At 45.6% G+C, this 15427-nt stretch overlaps 1 protein-coding gene across 1 annotated transcript; it reads left to right on the top strand.

Annotated features, from left to right (window-relative positions):
* Window positions 1-1861: 1861 nt before the first annotated feature.
* Window positions 1862-14228, top strand: chadla (chondroadherin-like a; the record flags this gene model as incomplete). Its single annotated transcript, XM_080044575.1, has 10 exons — window positions 1862-2020; window positions 2232-2426; window positions 2941-3096; window positions 3239-3384; window positions 10070-10308; window positions 10807-11078; window positions 12456-12792; window positions 12893-13245; window positions 13518-13684; window positions 13931-14228. 10 exons carry the CDS (start codon window positions 1862-1864, stop codon window positions 14226-14228), a joined length of 2322 nt encoding a protein of 773 aa, XP_079900701.1.
* Between the last annotated feature and the right edge of the window lie 1199 nt (window positions 14229-15427).

Here is a 15427-nt window from a genome sequence, read left to right as displayed (position 1 = left end):
TAGTATGGTCAATGATGATATTAAAATATATACTGACTGAAGAATGTTTTCAAAAGAAGACAGAAATACAATGGATCAATCAAAAGGGATGAAATACGACGTTTGTGCAGAGTTTCTGAATCCTTGTTGCGGAAATAAAACTAATTTGAGCGTTGAACCTTCCCCCAATCTGTACATGTTAACTGCATATAACTTTCATTCAAACACAACAGCCCTTGTAAGCCTTCATGCTAAAATCAAAAAAGGATTTTATCTAGACACTTTCATTCTTGCTCATCAAGAGTGGATTTATGACCGTTTTTATATATACATTTTGTTTCTTGCACATTTGTTCTGTGGCATTCAGGGTCTAAGAATGTATAAGTCCTGATAATACAAACCAAGAGAAGCCAGTGTATCACTTCCATTGGGTATATCAGTCAGGTTGACTCATCAATACACTGGCTGGTTAACTATTTCAGCCTTTTGACTTGACAGAAAATGTAAAGCCAAGGTGTTAATTTGCAGTGAGGGGGAGTAGGGGTCAGAGGTCAGGGTAGAAGAATTTACCAACGCCTTGTTTGTTAGGCACGTGTACACACACCGAGTGAACTATACCGGACAATCTTACAGTATAGATGGATGGGCCATGTGCACTCAGTCAACGTGTTTTATTGTGGCCAAATTGTTACGAGGAGAAGAATCAGTGGTAGACTATAGGGTCAATAATGTGAATAGCCTGAAATTAAATTTGCATCTTTTTCCTACGTCAAATTGGATCAATGACCAAACACAGCGGCCAGACTTGAGCCTGTCAATAGCCAAAAGTAGGCTATGATGTAGCCTGAGCAAGGCTGAGATTCAGATGGAGAATGACCGACAGTCCAGCAGCCTCCCACTCACGCCACCTCTCTATCTCTTTCTCGTCTGTGGTACCTGCCTCGTGACCGCCTAAACATTGGTGACCCACAACCGGCAGATGAGCGAAGCCTGAACCTGCAGATCCACATATCCAACTACAATCCGCATTTATTTCATTCATGTTACAAGGCAAGTTGTGACATTCTGCTTGAAGGTAAGTCGGTTATTTTCTTCTTTAGTGAGTGAGTGCGCTTTAAAGTCTGTCTCCACTTTGGATCTTTTCTTGGGACGATTCTTTACCCGACATGCTTGTGCTGCTCTTTGCGCAGACTTGAGACTGAGATGTAAATACAATAATTGCCAAACAACAATAATGTTTATATAGCCTACATTTAGTATTATTTAATCCCCCAAATGTTCAGCAATAAGTTAACAGTAGACCTACAGAAGCAATGTTCGGACATAGCCTAATATGTTGCAAAAGAAAAGACAAATTTAACAAATTAAGTAAAAGAAGGAAATAGCCTTATCAAAAGTTTGGCTTTCCTTATATTGTTTTGTTTAAATGGTTGTTTAGTTCTCTAAATAGGCTATACTGTCAAGTTTGGTCACATTATATTCAACTCAATTTTAAATTCAACTTTATTTCAGACACACAGCTATAGGCTATACAGGCTATACAACACCGCAACAAAAACAACACAAAAAAGTTGTAGGCCTATTTTTTGTAGTTCATAAGTTCAAGTGATTAACACATAGACATTTATTCCAATGTTTCCAAAAATAAGAAGACTACCTTGTGTCACACAGTTAACGCCAATATTATTGAATTTTTTCTCTCCAAATCAATTAGCAGACATAGCCTACATTTGTACGTACAATTCCTCAACCCTGTCTTGCATATGACTTGCACTTGAGTTTGAGGAGAATCCTGATTGCATCATTTTGTACAGTAGGCTCTTAAAATTGCTATTTTAACATTATCTGTGCACATAATTCTTACACGCCTGTTCTGTTACAGATGCATATGTTCTCTGCTGCAATCTTCCTGCTGGTTTCAGCTCCATCTCTACCCGTGGAAGCAGACAAATGCCCCAAAGTGTGCAGCTGTGACAGTTCAAAACTCACGGTTGCCTGCATTGGCAAGAACTTAACAGAGGTTCCCCCGACTATAGACGAGGTGAGGAATTCACATGTAGCCCATTGACTCCCCTTCACGTCACACAGCTGCTTGAAGAAGCAGAACATTGAATGGCAGCTTTAATCTTTAAATGTAGGACTACGCAAGGGCTCTACAGCAATATTGCATATTGTTAATGGATCAATGAAAGATCCATCCTCCTCCTGATCTCAGTCCTGGCCTCTCCCATTCTGTTCTATGGCTCTCACAGATTACAGTAAAACTGGACCTGAGGAATAACAACCTGCCAGTTCTGCCCAAGGGCGCGTTAAGCCACACGCCCTACCTCACACATCTCAACCTGCAGCGCTGCAACATCAACAAGGTGAAGGAGGGCGCTTTCCGGGGCCTGGGCCGCGTGGTCTCCCTAAACCTGGCCTACAACAAAATTGACATCCTTTACCAGGTGAGAGGAGAGGAGGACATACAACAGCAAATCTGAATATACTGCAGTTGCCCTTTACTAGGCCTACTCTTCTTTAATATTCAATTCTGATTTAGCTATTTTTTGTGGAATGTAGGCCTTCCCTGAAATGTGCACAACAATGTAAGGGAAACATAAATATGATGTAATATTGAGGGACCCTTGTGAAAATAGAGACACTTATTAGATTTTAGTTTTTCTTTTTCTTTTCAGTTACTGTCATTTAACTTATTGTTTGTTGTTTGCTTATTATGTGATGTTCACCTTATAATAAGTCTAGGTATTCTGGTACTATCTTATGAAAGTTTAACTGCTTATAAAAAGTCAAATTTAAATGCTGGAATAATCTACAAACCTTTTGATGTTTTTCCTGCTGGGTTAGAATACAATTGTTCAAAATATCAATTAAGATATTGATGGGGTAAAAAATAATGAGTTAAAATACCAACATCGCTTGAACTTCTAAACATTACTGATTTTCTTGAAACACTTGCAGGAGTCCTTTGACGGCCTCTCGTCCTTGAAGGAGCTTCATCTGGACCATAACCGCGTGGAGGAGATCCAGCCTGGAGCCTTCACACAGCTTGGCTTCCTCAACATGCTGGCCCTGTCCTACAACCAGCTCGTCTACATCCCCAACATGGCCTTCCAGGTATACTCACGCATATGGCTATAGACTTTTCTTTTCTTGATCACAAACTGATACAAATGTAATGAGCTGTTGCAAACATAAGCGCCACAATAATAAGCATGTTTGATAATATGACCTCACAACGTGCCATCTCCTACTGCAGGGCCTGAACAACATCAAGTGGCTTCGCCTCAGCCATAACGTGCTGAACAACTTGGCCCCCGAGGCTTTCGCTGGACTGTTCACCCTCAACCGCCTCAGCCTGGACCACAATGAGCTGCAGTTCTTCCCAACACAGACCATGCACAGGTACAGGACAAAGTGAAGGATTAAATGCATTATATGACTGAAGGATTAAATGCATTATATGATTGCTATTTTAATATTCTAATTGAAAACTGTTATTATGATCTCTCAGTAGTGTCACTATACAGGAACGAATGCCACAGCTTTTTTTCTACGGCCCAAAAAATTCAGCCTAACTAGAGGAAAAGAATGACATTGCCACTTTGCTAGCAGTGCCACTGTGCCTTAAGTACAGCCCCACAAAGCTGCTAGTATGGCTGTAAACTAATAGTCTTTCTATACATCGAGATGTGGTGAACCTTATCCAGCATTATGTACTTGACCCTTGATCAAAACGTGTCTACCGCACTTGGATACATAAAGGGAGTTGAAACAGAATAAAGAAAGGCAACCAAAGGGAGTTTCTTGAAACTCACCTGTAGTCATTCCAGATTAACCACACCAGGGGGCATACATCAACTGCCGGCACCTCACCGTTCTCTAGCAAGGTGGGGCTTGGCAGGTTTTGCTTAAAATTATACATCTGGAAATATTCTACCACAGAAAACTATTCAAAATTCATCAGTGAGACTCACTGTTGCATTGGCTGACATGTTCCTCCATTGCCATAAACACACACACACACACACACACACACACACACACACACACACACACACACACACACACACACACACACACACACACACACACACACACACTAGTTTAGTTTGAGTTGATCCCACCTCCTGCTGACAGAAATACCATACTGCTATTAGTCTGTATTAATCCCAAAACAAATGCACTGTATACCAGTGTGTGGGTAATGTTTGATAAAGAATTGCAATGCTCAACTGTTTCAGAAAATAATTTTGCCTATTTTTGTTTCATTGAACAATATATTCAAGATTTACTTTTTCAGTCGGGATTATTGGTGTTGAGTCAGTAAGCACTGAGAAACGGACTACAAAACTGTTTAGGTTTATTTAAGGGAAAGGTATGTGTATCTGACCACTTCACTGCTAGTGTTTATTTGCCCCAAACAACAAAAGGATCAACTGTACAGATATTAGCTGAAAGATAGCTAGCAACTGATGCAACGACTGTTTGTGTGTCTGTGTTCATCTCTGACTGAAGCCTGAACTCACACAAATCAATTGCAACTGTGTGTCACTACTTCAGCCACAATTTAGTTTTTTGTCACTTGTCTGTTCCCATATTAACTCTCTTGTCATTTCAGACCCGGCCACTCCCCCCTGCTCTGCACTCCCTGCTGATTACTTCCACCTGGCCTAACCACACTCACCTGCTCCCCATCAGCTATTAGCCCCACAGTATATATACCGGTTCATTCCCTCAGTTCCCTGCCAGATTGTCTTTGTGTTACATTGCTCTCCAGCCAATTCTGAATTCCTGCCTGTTTACCTGCCTGCCTATTCGTGTTTTGACCCATCCTTTTTGGATCCTGGATTATCCCTTTGCCTGCCCCTCTTGGACTTGTTGCCTCGCTACCTGGTTTGATTCCTTATTAAACTTTGTTGCAATACCTGAACTGTTTGTTGTCGTGCTCTTGGGTTCTGGCCTGCCATTTTGGTACAACCCTGACAGTACAATCTGGCCAAAAGATGAACCCAGCCGACACAAAGGCTCTTAAGGAAGAAGTGGCAGCACAAGGTGCCGCCCTACACCAGCATTCGAGACAGTTCACCGCTATGGAAGTGGCTTTCCAGGAAGCTTCGGAACGCCACAATCAGCATTTTGAGGTTCTGAGCGGCCAGCTCCAGCAGCTCACGCTGGACAGCCAGACCCCAGCGGTTCAACCACCCACCAGCCCTCCTGTTCCTGCTGTCTCCCGGCCAGAGCCCCGCTTAAGTGCTCTAGAGCGCTTTTCTGGAGCTCCAGATACCTGTCGCTCCTTTCTGACTCTGTGCTCATTGACTTTTGAACTACAACCTCTCACATATCCCACGGAGAGGTCGAGAGTGGCTTTCATGATCACCCAGCTTACTGGGCGGGCCCGGAACTGGGGTGCCGCCGAGTGGGAGAAGCAGTCGGCTCTCTGTTCTTCTGTGGCTGCCTTCTCTGAGGGTCTTCGGAAGGTGTTTGATCATGCTACCCCTGGTCGAGAGGCTGCTCGGGGTCTGTTTAACCTGGCTCAGGGGAGCCGGAGAGTGACTGATTATTCCATCGAGTTCCGGACTATCGCTGCAGAGAGTGACTGGAACTCTTCCTCCCTGGCTGACGCCTTTTACAACGGACTTTCTGATGCCATCAAGGACGAGCTGGCGGCCCGGGATCCTCCAGGGGATTTGGACGTTCTCATCGCCACCGCTATCCGCATCGATGGACGTATCCAGGAGAGGAGACGAGAGAAGGTACTGACCAGCACTTCCCGTAGCCTTCCACGTCTTCCAGTTTCACCTTCTACTTCAACGGGTTTTCCTACCGCTGCTGCCTCTAGTGACCCAGTTGAACCCATGCAGCTGGGCAGGACCAGGCTGTCAGCTGCTGAACGACAACGGCGCCAAAGGGAGAACTGTTGCATGTACTGTGGAGAGGGAGGCCATTACGTGTCATCCTGTCCAGTAAAAGACAGGGCTCACCAGGAATCCAGAGGGCGCTGGTGAGCCGCATCAAGAACTTTGAAGGTCCCTCTCGAGCACTACTTCATGCCCAGCTCAATTTTAATGGTCTGTCCCATACCGTCGCTGTCCTCATTGACTCGGGAGCTGACACCAACCTTCTGGATCGGGGCCTTGCCATGCAGCTGGGTATTAACCAGGAACCCTTGGCCGAGCCTATTGAGGCTACTGCTCTCGATGGGCGCCTCCTCTGCACGGTAACCCATCGCACAGTTCCTATTCATCTGGGCATATCAGGTAACCACACTGAATCACTAACCTTTCACCTGATTAATGCACCTCAGCAGCCAGTTGTCTTGGGGTATCCTTGGTTAATTAAACATAATCCACACATTGACTGGAGAACCGGTTCCATTCTACAATGGAGTGATCAATGTCTTGCGGTCTGTCTGAAATCTGCCTTGTTACCTGCCTGCAGAACCCCTTCTTCTAATGAATTCCCAGATCTCTCAGGTGTCCCGTCGGAGTACTACGACTTAAAGGAGGTGTTTAACAAGGTACGGGCCACCTCTCTTCCCCCACACCGCCCGTATGATTGTGCCATTGACCTCCTCCCTGGCTCATCCCCACCCAGGGGGAGGCTCTACTCTCTGTCAGCCCCGGAAACCAGGACCATGGACGAATACATAAACAACTCACTGGCAGCAGGCCTCATCCGTCCCTCTTCATCACCTGCTGGAGCAGGGTTTTTCTTCGTGGGTAAGAAGGACAAATCCCTCCGGCCCTGCATCGATTACCGCGGTCTGAATGACGTCACCATTAAGAACAGGTACCCCCTCCCACTCATCTCTTCTGCATTTGAACTTTTGCAAGGGGCCTCTGTGTTTACCAAGCTTGATCTCAGGAATGCCTATCACCTAGTTCGCATTCGGGAGGGGGATGAGTGGAAGACGGCGTTCAATACCCCTAGGGGCCACTACGAGTACCTGGTAATGCCTTTCGGACTCACAAATGCTCCTGCAGTATTCCAAGCCTTAGTGAATGATGTGCTCCGGGATTTTCTCAATGTATTTGTGTTTGTTTATCTTGATGACATCCTCATCTTCTCCAAGTCCGAACAGGACCATGTGCAGCATGTCCGCAGGGTTCTCCAGAGACTCCTAGAGAACCAGCTGTTCGTGAAGGTCGAGAAGTCCGAGTTCCATGCCACTGAGGTGTCGTTCCTGGGATACATAATTTCAGTCGGAAGTATTCACATGGATCCCACCAAGATTAAAGCGGTGGTGGATTGGCCGGTCCCCACCACTCGTAAGAAGCTTCAACAATTTCTGGGGTTTGCCAATTTCTATCGTAGGTTTATCCGCAACTATAGTTCTGTAGCAGCTCCCCTGACAGCCCTCACCTCCCAAAAGGTAGCCTTCCAATGGTCCCCTGCTGCAGGAAGGGTGTTCAGTGAGTTAAGGTCACGGTTCTCTTCTGCTCCCATCCTCATCCTACCAGATCCAGAACGCCAGTTTGTCGTTGAGGTGGATGCGTCAGACTCCGGGGTGGGGGCAGTCCTGTCTCAGCGGTCAGGTAAAGACCAAAAGTTACATCCATGTGCCTTTTTCTCCCGCAAATTGTCCCCAGCGGAGAGAAATTATGACGTTGGAAACCGGGAGCTATTGGCGGTTAAGATGGCTCTCGAGGAGTGGAGGCACTGGTTGGAGGGGGCGAAGAATCCGTTTGTGGTGTGGACGGACCACAAAAACCTGGAGTACATCCGGTCAGCCAAACGGTTGAACTCCCGTCAGGCCAGGTGGGCGTTGTTCTTTAATCGTTTTGATTTTACCCTGTCTTATCGCCCAGGTTCTAGGAACGTCAAACCAGATGCCCTGTCCCGTCAGTTCCAATCCGAACATGTTCCCACACATCCTGAGAGCATCCTCCCCACTAAGATGGTCATCGGCGCAGTTACCTGGGACATTGTGGACAAGGTAAAACGGGCCCAGGCCGACCACCCGGCCCCCAGTGCTTGCCCTGATAATCGTCTGTATGTGCCTGTGAATCTCCGCTCTCAGGTCCTCCAGTGGGGACATTCTTCTCGCCTTGCCTGTCATCCAGGGGTTAGGCGCACTCTAGCCCTGCTGAAGCAACGGTTCTGGTGGGCTACCATGGAAGAGGACGCCAAGGAGTTCATCGCTGCTTGCTGTGTTTGCTCCCAGCACAAGATCGCTCGCCATGCCCCTGCGGGTCTTCTTCAGCCACTGCCTGTTCCTCATCGTCCGTGGTCCCACATCTCGATCGACTTCGTCACCGGACTGCCTCCCTCCGAGGGTAACACCACTATTCTTACTATTGTGGACAGATTTTCTAAATCTGCTCAGTTTGTTCCGTTGCCCAAGTTACCATCTGCCAAGGAAACAGCTGAAATTATGTTGCATCATGTTTTCCGTCTGCACGGCCTTCCCTGTGACATTGTCTCCGACCGGGGGCCGCAGTTCACTTCTCGTTTCTGGACAGAGTTTTGTCAGCTGTTGGGGGCCACGGTCAGCTTATCCTCGGGTTTCCATCCTCAATCCAACGGCCAGACTGAGCGGATGAACCAGGAGATGGAGACTGCCTTGCGCTGCATCACATCCCAGAACCCGTCCTCCTGGTCCAAGCAGCTCCTATGGGTGGAGTATGCTCACAACACACTTCCAAGTTCAGCAACAGGTCTTTCCCCCTTCCAGTGCTCTCGAGGATATCAACCTCCATTGTTCCCTGAGCAGGAGCGAGAGGCCAGTGTCCCGTCTGTCCAGGCGTTCGTCCAGCGATGTCGGCGCACCTGGGTGCGGGCCCGTGCTGCTCTCCTGCGCTCGTCCGACCGATACCAGAGATATGCCAATCGCCGTCGGACCCCTGCACCCGGTTACACTCCGGGTCAGAAGGTTTGGTTGTCTACACGGGACCTTCCGCTCCGGGTGGAGTCTAGGAAGTTGGCTCCCAGGTTTGTGGGCCCGTTCTCCATCAATAAAGTCATCAATCCTGCTGCAGTCCGTCTCCGTCTTCCTCGCTCCATGAGGATCCATCCCACCTTCCATGTATCCAAGATCAAACCCGTTAAAGAGTCCCAGCTCCAGCCCTCCTCCAGACCCCCGCCGCCCCCCCAGCTCATTGATGGAGGGCCTGCCTACTCGGTTCATCGTCTCATCAGGTCGCGACGACGGGGAAGGGGTTTCCAATACTTGGTTGATTGGGAGGGTTATGGCCCTGAGGAGCGCTCGTGGGTCCCGGCTCGCCACATCCTGGACCCCGACCTCATCACCACATTCCATAGGGACCATCCTGATCAGCCTGGGGGGACGTCAGGAGCCGTCCCTAGAGGGGGGGGTTCTGTCACTACTTCAGCCACAATTTAGTTTTTTGTCACTTGTCTGTTCCCATATTAACTCTCTTGTCATTTCAGACCCGGCCACTCCCCCCTGCTCTGCACTCCCTGCTGATTACTTCCACCTGGCCTAACCACACTCACCTGCTCCCCATCAGCTATTAGCCCCACAGTATATATACCGGTTCATTCCCTCAGTTCCCTGCCAGATTGTCTTTGTGTTACATTGCTCTCCAGCCAATTCTGAATTCCTGCCTGTTTACCTGCCTGCCTATTCGTGTTTTGACCCATCCTTTTTGGATCCTGGATTATCCCTTTGCCTGCCCCTCTTGGACTTGTTGCCTCGCTACCTGGTTTGATTCCTTATTAAACTTTGTTGCAATACCTGAACTGTTTGTTGTCGTGCTCTTGGGTTCTGGCCTGCCATTTTGGTACAACCCTGACACTGTGAATCTGCAGCCTTTGGGTCCCTAAGGGTCCCAGGCCCGGGCACAGCTGCATGCGTTGCTGGGAATCCAGCCTTAATGTTGTATATAATAACCAACAATCTTGGATTATTATAACATATTTTGTGATTTAAATGTGTTGGTTATTGATACACATATACTGTAACAAATTATAGATACAGATGTAGGTACCACTTCAAAATCCCTCCCCTTACAGAGGCCACAGATGGTAGAAATGGAGCATCATGAAATATTCACTATAGCAGTAAATTTGTCCTAGGTTGTATGTGTCATTCAACATTTTACTTTATTCTATTCTCCCTGAAAAGACTCCGTGAGGTCACTCGGCTGGACATGAGCCACAACTCCATGATCTACCTGGGAGAAGAATCCGTCTCCATGGCAAAGCTAACACACCTCTACCTCGACCACATGTCTCTTCAGGACCTGTCAGATCAGGCTTTGACTGGTGCCCCACTCCTCTCCCACTTGGACCTAAGCTACAATCAGCTTCGTACCCTGGAGCCCCTCTCAGGCCCCAAAGAGCTGGGCACCCTCAACCTGACTGGTATGACGCATTTATACACGAAAGACAATAGAATGTCGTAGGTCATCTTTAAAGCTCCCTTTTTTTTTAAGATTATTTTTTGGTATTTTTCGCTTTATAAGAAGAAAAAAAATTAAAGCGATTGCCATGTAAATTCGATAAACTTTACAGAAATGTTGTTTAGATGATGATGCGGCCTATGCTCTGGTTGTTTTTACACAATAAGTATTTTGAACCAATCATGGGAGTTCTCTGCACCAACGTTCAATAAAAACAATGACTCTTGCCATGGAAAAAGTTGTTTATTTAACTAAGTTTTATAATATTTATTCATTTTCCTTTATTTATCCTCGAAAGATCAATTGTCTTTTACAATGACGTTGAGTCATGAAAATGTATTTCAATCCGATTTTTGTAAAAGCTCACCCAACCTTGATATCATATATTGATTTTTACTATTTAAGACCAGGTATCCAGAGGCTTTAATACATCCTGATCATCATTCATTTTATTTTAAAGGCAACCCAGTCTACTGTAACTGCTTCATGCGGCCCCTGAGGAAGTGGGCGAGTGCGGGTGGTGTGAAGCTGCTTGGAGCGTGCGCTGGACCCCCTCACCTCTCTGACGAGCCGCTGTTGGCCGTGGCTCCTCTGGCTCTGCGCTGCCGTGGAAGAGGGGACCCCATGCAGGATGAGTTGGAGAAAGATGAAGAGAGCACAGGCAGCACCACACCCCCAGCCATAACCAAGCCAAAGAAGAAAATCAAGTGTCCAGATAACTGTGACTGTGACGTGAGTGCTTTTTGGGGGTGGAGACTACCGTACTGGTGTCGGAAACACTATTTATAATTTGTGTGGCAGACTTTGTCCATTTCTTCAAGGTCCACCTCCCCCCAACATTAGCTCCTACCTTTTCTCATTTGTTGTTACCTGGCTGTGTAGGCCTACATACAGTGCATGCTACAAGTCAGATTGATGGATTAAGTTACTGGAATGACTTGACTATCCTGCAAAGGTACTGTATGCAGGCAAAGTTCTGAGTCCAATTTTATGCTGGTTTACACTTCTTGTCCACTACCTTTCAGAGAGAAATGTTATACTTTTAACTGAGAGCAATTATTGTGACAGCTATAGTTACTAATCTATCCAACAGGAAAAAGCAACATTACAAGTCACGATTATATTCACCTTGACTAACATTGAACTGCTGCCTATGTATACATGCATGCATCAATGATGATATTGGTCAAATCCTAGTATATCTATATTTAAATGAAATGTAGCATTTCTGTATAATGCTCGCTCACAGTAGGTGTAGGTAAAGTATATAATATCGGATATCTTGCTGATTATACTTCTTAACGTCATATTTTGAATGCATAATGAATACTTGTACATTGTGGCATTGGTACACATACTTTAAGCAGCTTCTGTATACGTGATATTATATACTTTAACATAAATTATTTTGGTTTTCCAGCTACAACTTAATAGTTCACTCTTACCACTCTCACATAATTTTTCTACAGCAGCAGGCAGATGTTTTCTGTGGAAAAAAACGTGCTGTGCTCTGTGTGAAAACAGTGGAGTACTAATCAACTGAGCTCTAGATATTTTCTGCAGGAGATATTGGAAACCAAAAACTGTCTGCTAAACAGAGAGTGGATTTAAATTCACATCCCATCAACCTAATATGAATGCTAATGTGGCATTGTATGTTTACTGCTAACTATTTGCAACACAAAAAAAATGGTAACACATTAAAAGTTGTATACAGTTTTATTTCTGCTGCCATGGGGCCTTAATATTTAGCCAAGGTTTTAGAGCTATAGTGCGTAACTTTTTCATGTAAATGATGTCTGTTAAACTCAATCCATTGCCCAAATCTCTCTGTATTTCTCAGTATGGCAGAGTGTACAAACTGATGACGCCCCATCACACTATTGAAGGAGCTCAATAAACGCCCATGAAATGTTTAATTCTACTGCTAAGAAAGAACCTTCATGTACAGCAGAAGAAATAATGAGCGATCACCGAAGGCTTACCTTATGAAGATGCACCTACAGTGTTGTTGTTATCACTCAGAATTCCTCATGAGGGAGACAGAAGTTACGCCCTATAGTTTCAAGTAAAACTTCTGAGTAATTTGTCCCTTTGTACTTTCCCCAGATTGAAGCCCAGCATGCCACATGTGAGGCTCGGGGTCACACCAAAGTCCCTCGAGGCTTCCCCAGCAAGACGCAGCTGCTTGACCTCCGCAGCAACCACTTCCACCACCTTCCTGCTAACAGCTTTCCAGGCACCAGCCAAGTTGCTTCTCTTCACCTGGATTCCTGCAATATACAAGAAATCGATGGCAGTGCCTTTCGGGGAATGAAAAACCTGTTATATTTGTATCTTTCTGACAATGGCCTCACATCCTTGGAACCCGCGACCTTCACTGGAGCAACCCAGCTCACCTACCTTCATCTGGAGGGGAATCTGCTGGCACAGATCCCTGGATCAGGTTAGTGTGGTTAGTAAAAAGTCAAGTCGAGCTATTTGGAAATTAAAGTTACAAGAATTTACACTTTACATATGTATGTCTCTTTGTGTCTCTCCTGTAGCTCTGGCACTCCTACCAAATCTGTTTGTGTTACACCTGGAGCGAAATGTCATCTCCAAACTAGGGCCCACCGGTTTGCTGTCCTCAGCAACCCCGAATCTCAGGGAGCTTTACTTAACCAATAACACCATTAAAACTATTGCCAAGGGCGCTCTAGACTCTGCATTCCTGGGTACACTTCACCTGGATTCAAATCAGCTGACAGATGTGCCTACCCACGCTCTTTCAAAGGCCCCTAACCTGGAGGAGCTCCGCCTGTCTCACAATTCAATTCGCTGGGTGGGACCAAACGCATTCCAGCCCCTATCCCAAAGTCTGAAGAGGCTTCACATGGATCAGATGGGCATGGAAAAGGTACAAAAGACCTTTTTAAGCCAACTAGACAGCATTTACTTCATGTGGAAAAAATCTATTATTACATGGAACCATGCATGTGAAGGTTATGTTTGTGATTTCAAGGACAGCTTGCTGAAAAGGTATGACTGTAAGTGAAATGTATGTCATGAATGAAAATTATTACTGCTCTAGACATTTCACTACATTGGTCCCATACGCATGCTATCTCTCGAAAAGAAGGATTTATTGCTGATCAGCTCTCTAAATTGTACCACTGCCCACTTGTCCAGATGTCCAAGGATGCACTGGTGGGGCTGGGTCCAGGGCTGAGGGCTCTGACTATGAGGGGAAACAAGCTGGAAAAGCTGCCTGACTTGAGCCCACTCACCGGCCTGGAAACGGTTGACCTGCAAGACAACCCCTTGCTGTGCAACTGTACTCTGCTGCCCCTACGCAGGTCAGTGGAATTCTTGTTTTGCAAATCGTTCTGTCTAGAAAGTGAGCTATTTCGTTTTTTTTAATGATCTATTACTAATATCTATTATCTAAATTAGAAATTAACTGCTTATCTTAGCAAATAGGTGTTGCTTCACAGATCAAGAAAACAAATAAGTCAGGTTATCTAGTTCATAAAAAGTTATGAAAAAGCTACATTATTGACAAAAAGATGTTTAATTTGCTGCCCTTTATCTCTGTGTCTCAGGTGGATGGAGAATGTAAGTTTGGAGGTGATTGCCATCTGCGGTCACCCCCCTGAGGTCAGAGGTCAGAAGGTCAGGGACGTTCATGTCTTTAAGTCCTGCCCATCTCCTCCAGATGAGAAGGTTGTTATGGCCCCCGGACCTCCAAAGGTGAAGAAACCCAAACCCAGACTCTTGAAGGCCCCTGCAATAAAAGCTAAGCCCACACAGCCCAAAGTTAAACTACCCAAAGCGTCCACGAATAAGCCTCAGAGGAAACCCGGGGCACCAAAAATGACAAAGAACAAGAAGACATTGTGACTGAATTAACTCCTTTTGTAGTTTTTTGTTGTTGTTGCAATTAGCCCTGTGGTTTGGTTGAGGCAAATGGCGGTCCAACTCGTGCTAGGTTCTGTTTGAGGTTTCTTCACATTAAAAGGGAGCTTTCCCCTGTCACCGTTGCCAAGTGCTTGCTCATCAGAGATGCTGTAGGGCCTAGACCTGCTCAATATGAAAAATGTCATAAAATACCCTCTTTGGTGATGTGTTGTTGGATAAATAAAATGAAAAAAAATGTTTCACAGTCTGACAGCTGACTAAAGATATACACTCACAGGCCACTTCATTAGGTGTACCTGTTCAATTTCTTGTAAAAACAAATAGTTCATCAGACAAATACACAGCAGCAACTCAATGCATTTAGTCATGTAGACATGGTCAAGACAACGTGCTGAAGTTCAAACCGAGCATCAGAATGGGGAAGAAAGGGTGTTTAATTGACTTTGAACGAGGGCATGGTGGTTGATGGTGCATGGCAGGATGGATCCATGCTGTCATGTTGTTTACGCCAAATTCTGAGCCTACCATCTGAATGTCGCAAATGAAATCGAGACTCGTCAGACCAGGCAAGATTTTTCCAATCTTCTATTGTCCCATTTTGGCGAGCCTGTGTGAATTGCAGCCTCAGTTTCCTGTTCTTAGCTGACAGGAGTGGCACCCGGTGATGTCTTCTGCTGCTGTAGCCCATCTGCTTCAAGGTTGGACGTGTTGTGCGTTCAGAGATGGTATTCTGCATACCTCGGTTGTAACGAGTGGTTATTTGAGTTACTGTTGCCTTTCTATTATCTCAAACCAGTCTGCTCATTCTCCTCTGACCTTGTCTGTCGCTCACTGGATATTTTTTCTTTTTCAGGCCATTCTCTGTAAACCCTAGAGATGGTTGTGTGTGAAAATCCCAGTAGATCAGCAGTTTCTGAAATAGTCAGACCAGCCTGTCTGGCACCATGAACCATGCCATGTTGAAAGTCACTTAAACCCCCTTTCTTCCCCATTCTGTTGCTTGGTTTGAACTTCAACAAGTTGTCCTGTTCAGGCCTACATGCCTAAAAGCACTGAGTTGCCATGTGATTGGCAGATTAGTTATATGTGTTAACAAGAAATTAATCTGGTGTACCTAATAAAGTGGCTGGTGAGTGTATATCTTTGAATAAAGCACTTAAAGCTAACACCATGACACCGGC

Source organism: Ammodytes marinus (assembly GCF_949987685.1).
Source record: "Ammodytes marinus genome assembly, chromosome: 16".
NCBI classification, from domain to species: Eukaryota; Metazoa; Chordata; class Actinopteri; order Uranoscopiformes; family Ammodytidae; genus Ammodytes; species Ammodytes marinus.
The sequence above is the reverse complement of the archived record's forward strand: the minus strand, read 5'-3'. Positions and strand labels throughout refer to the sequence as shown.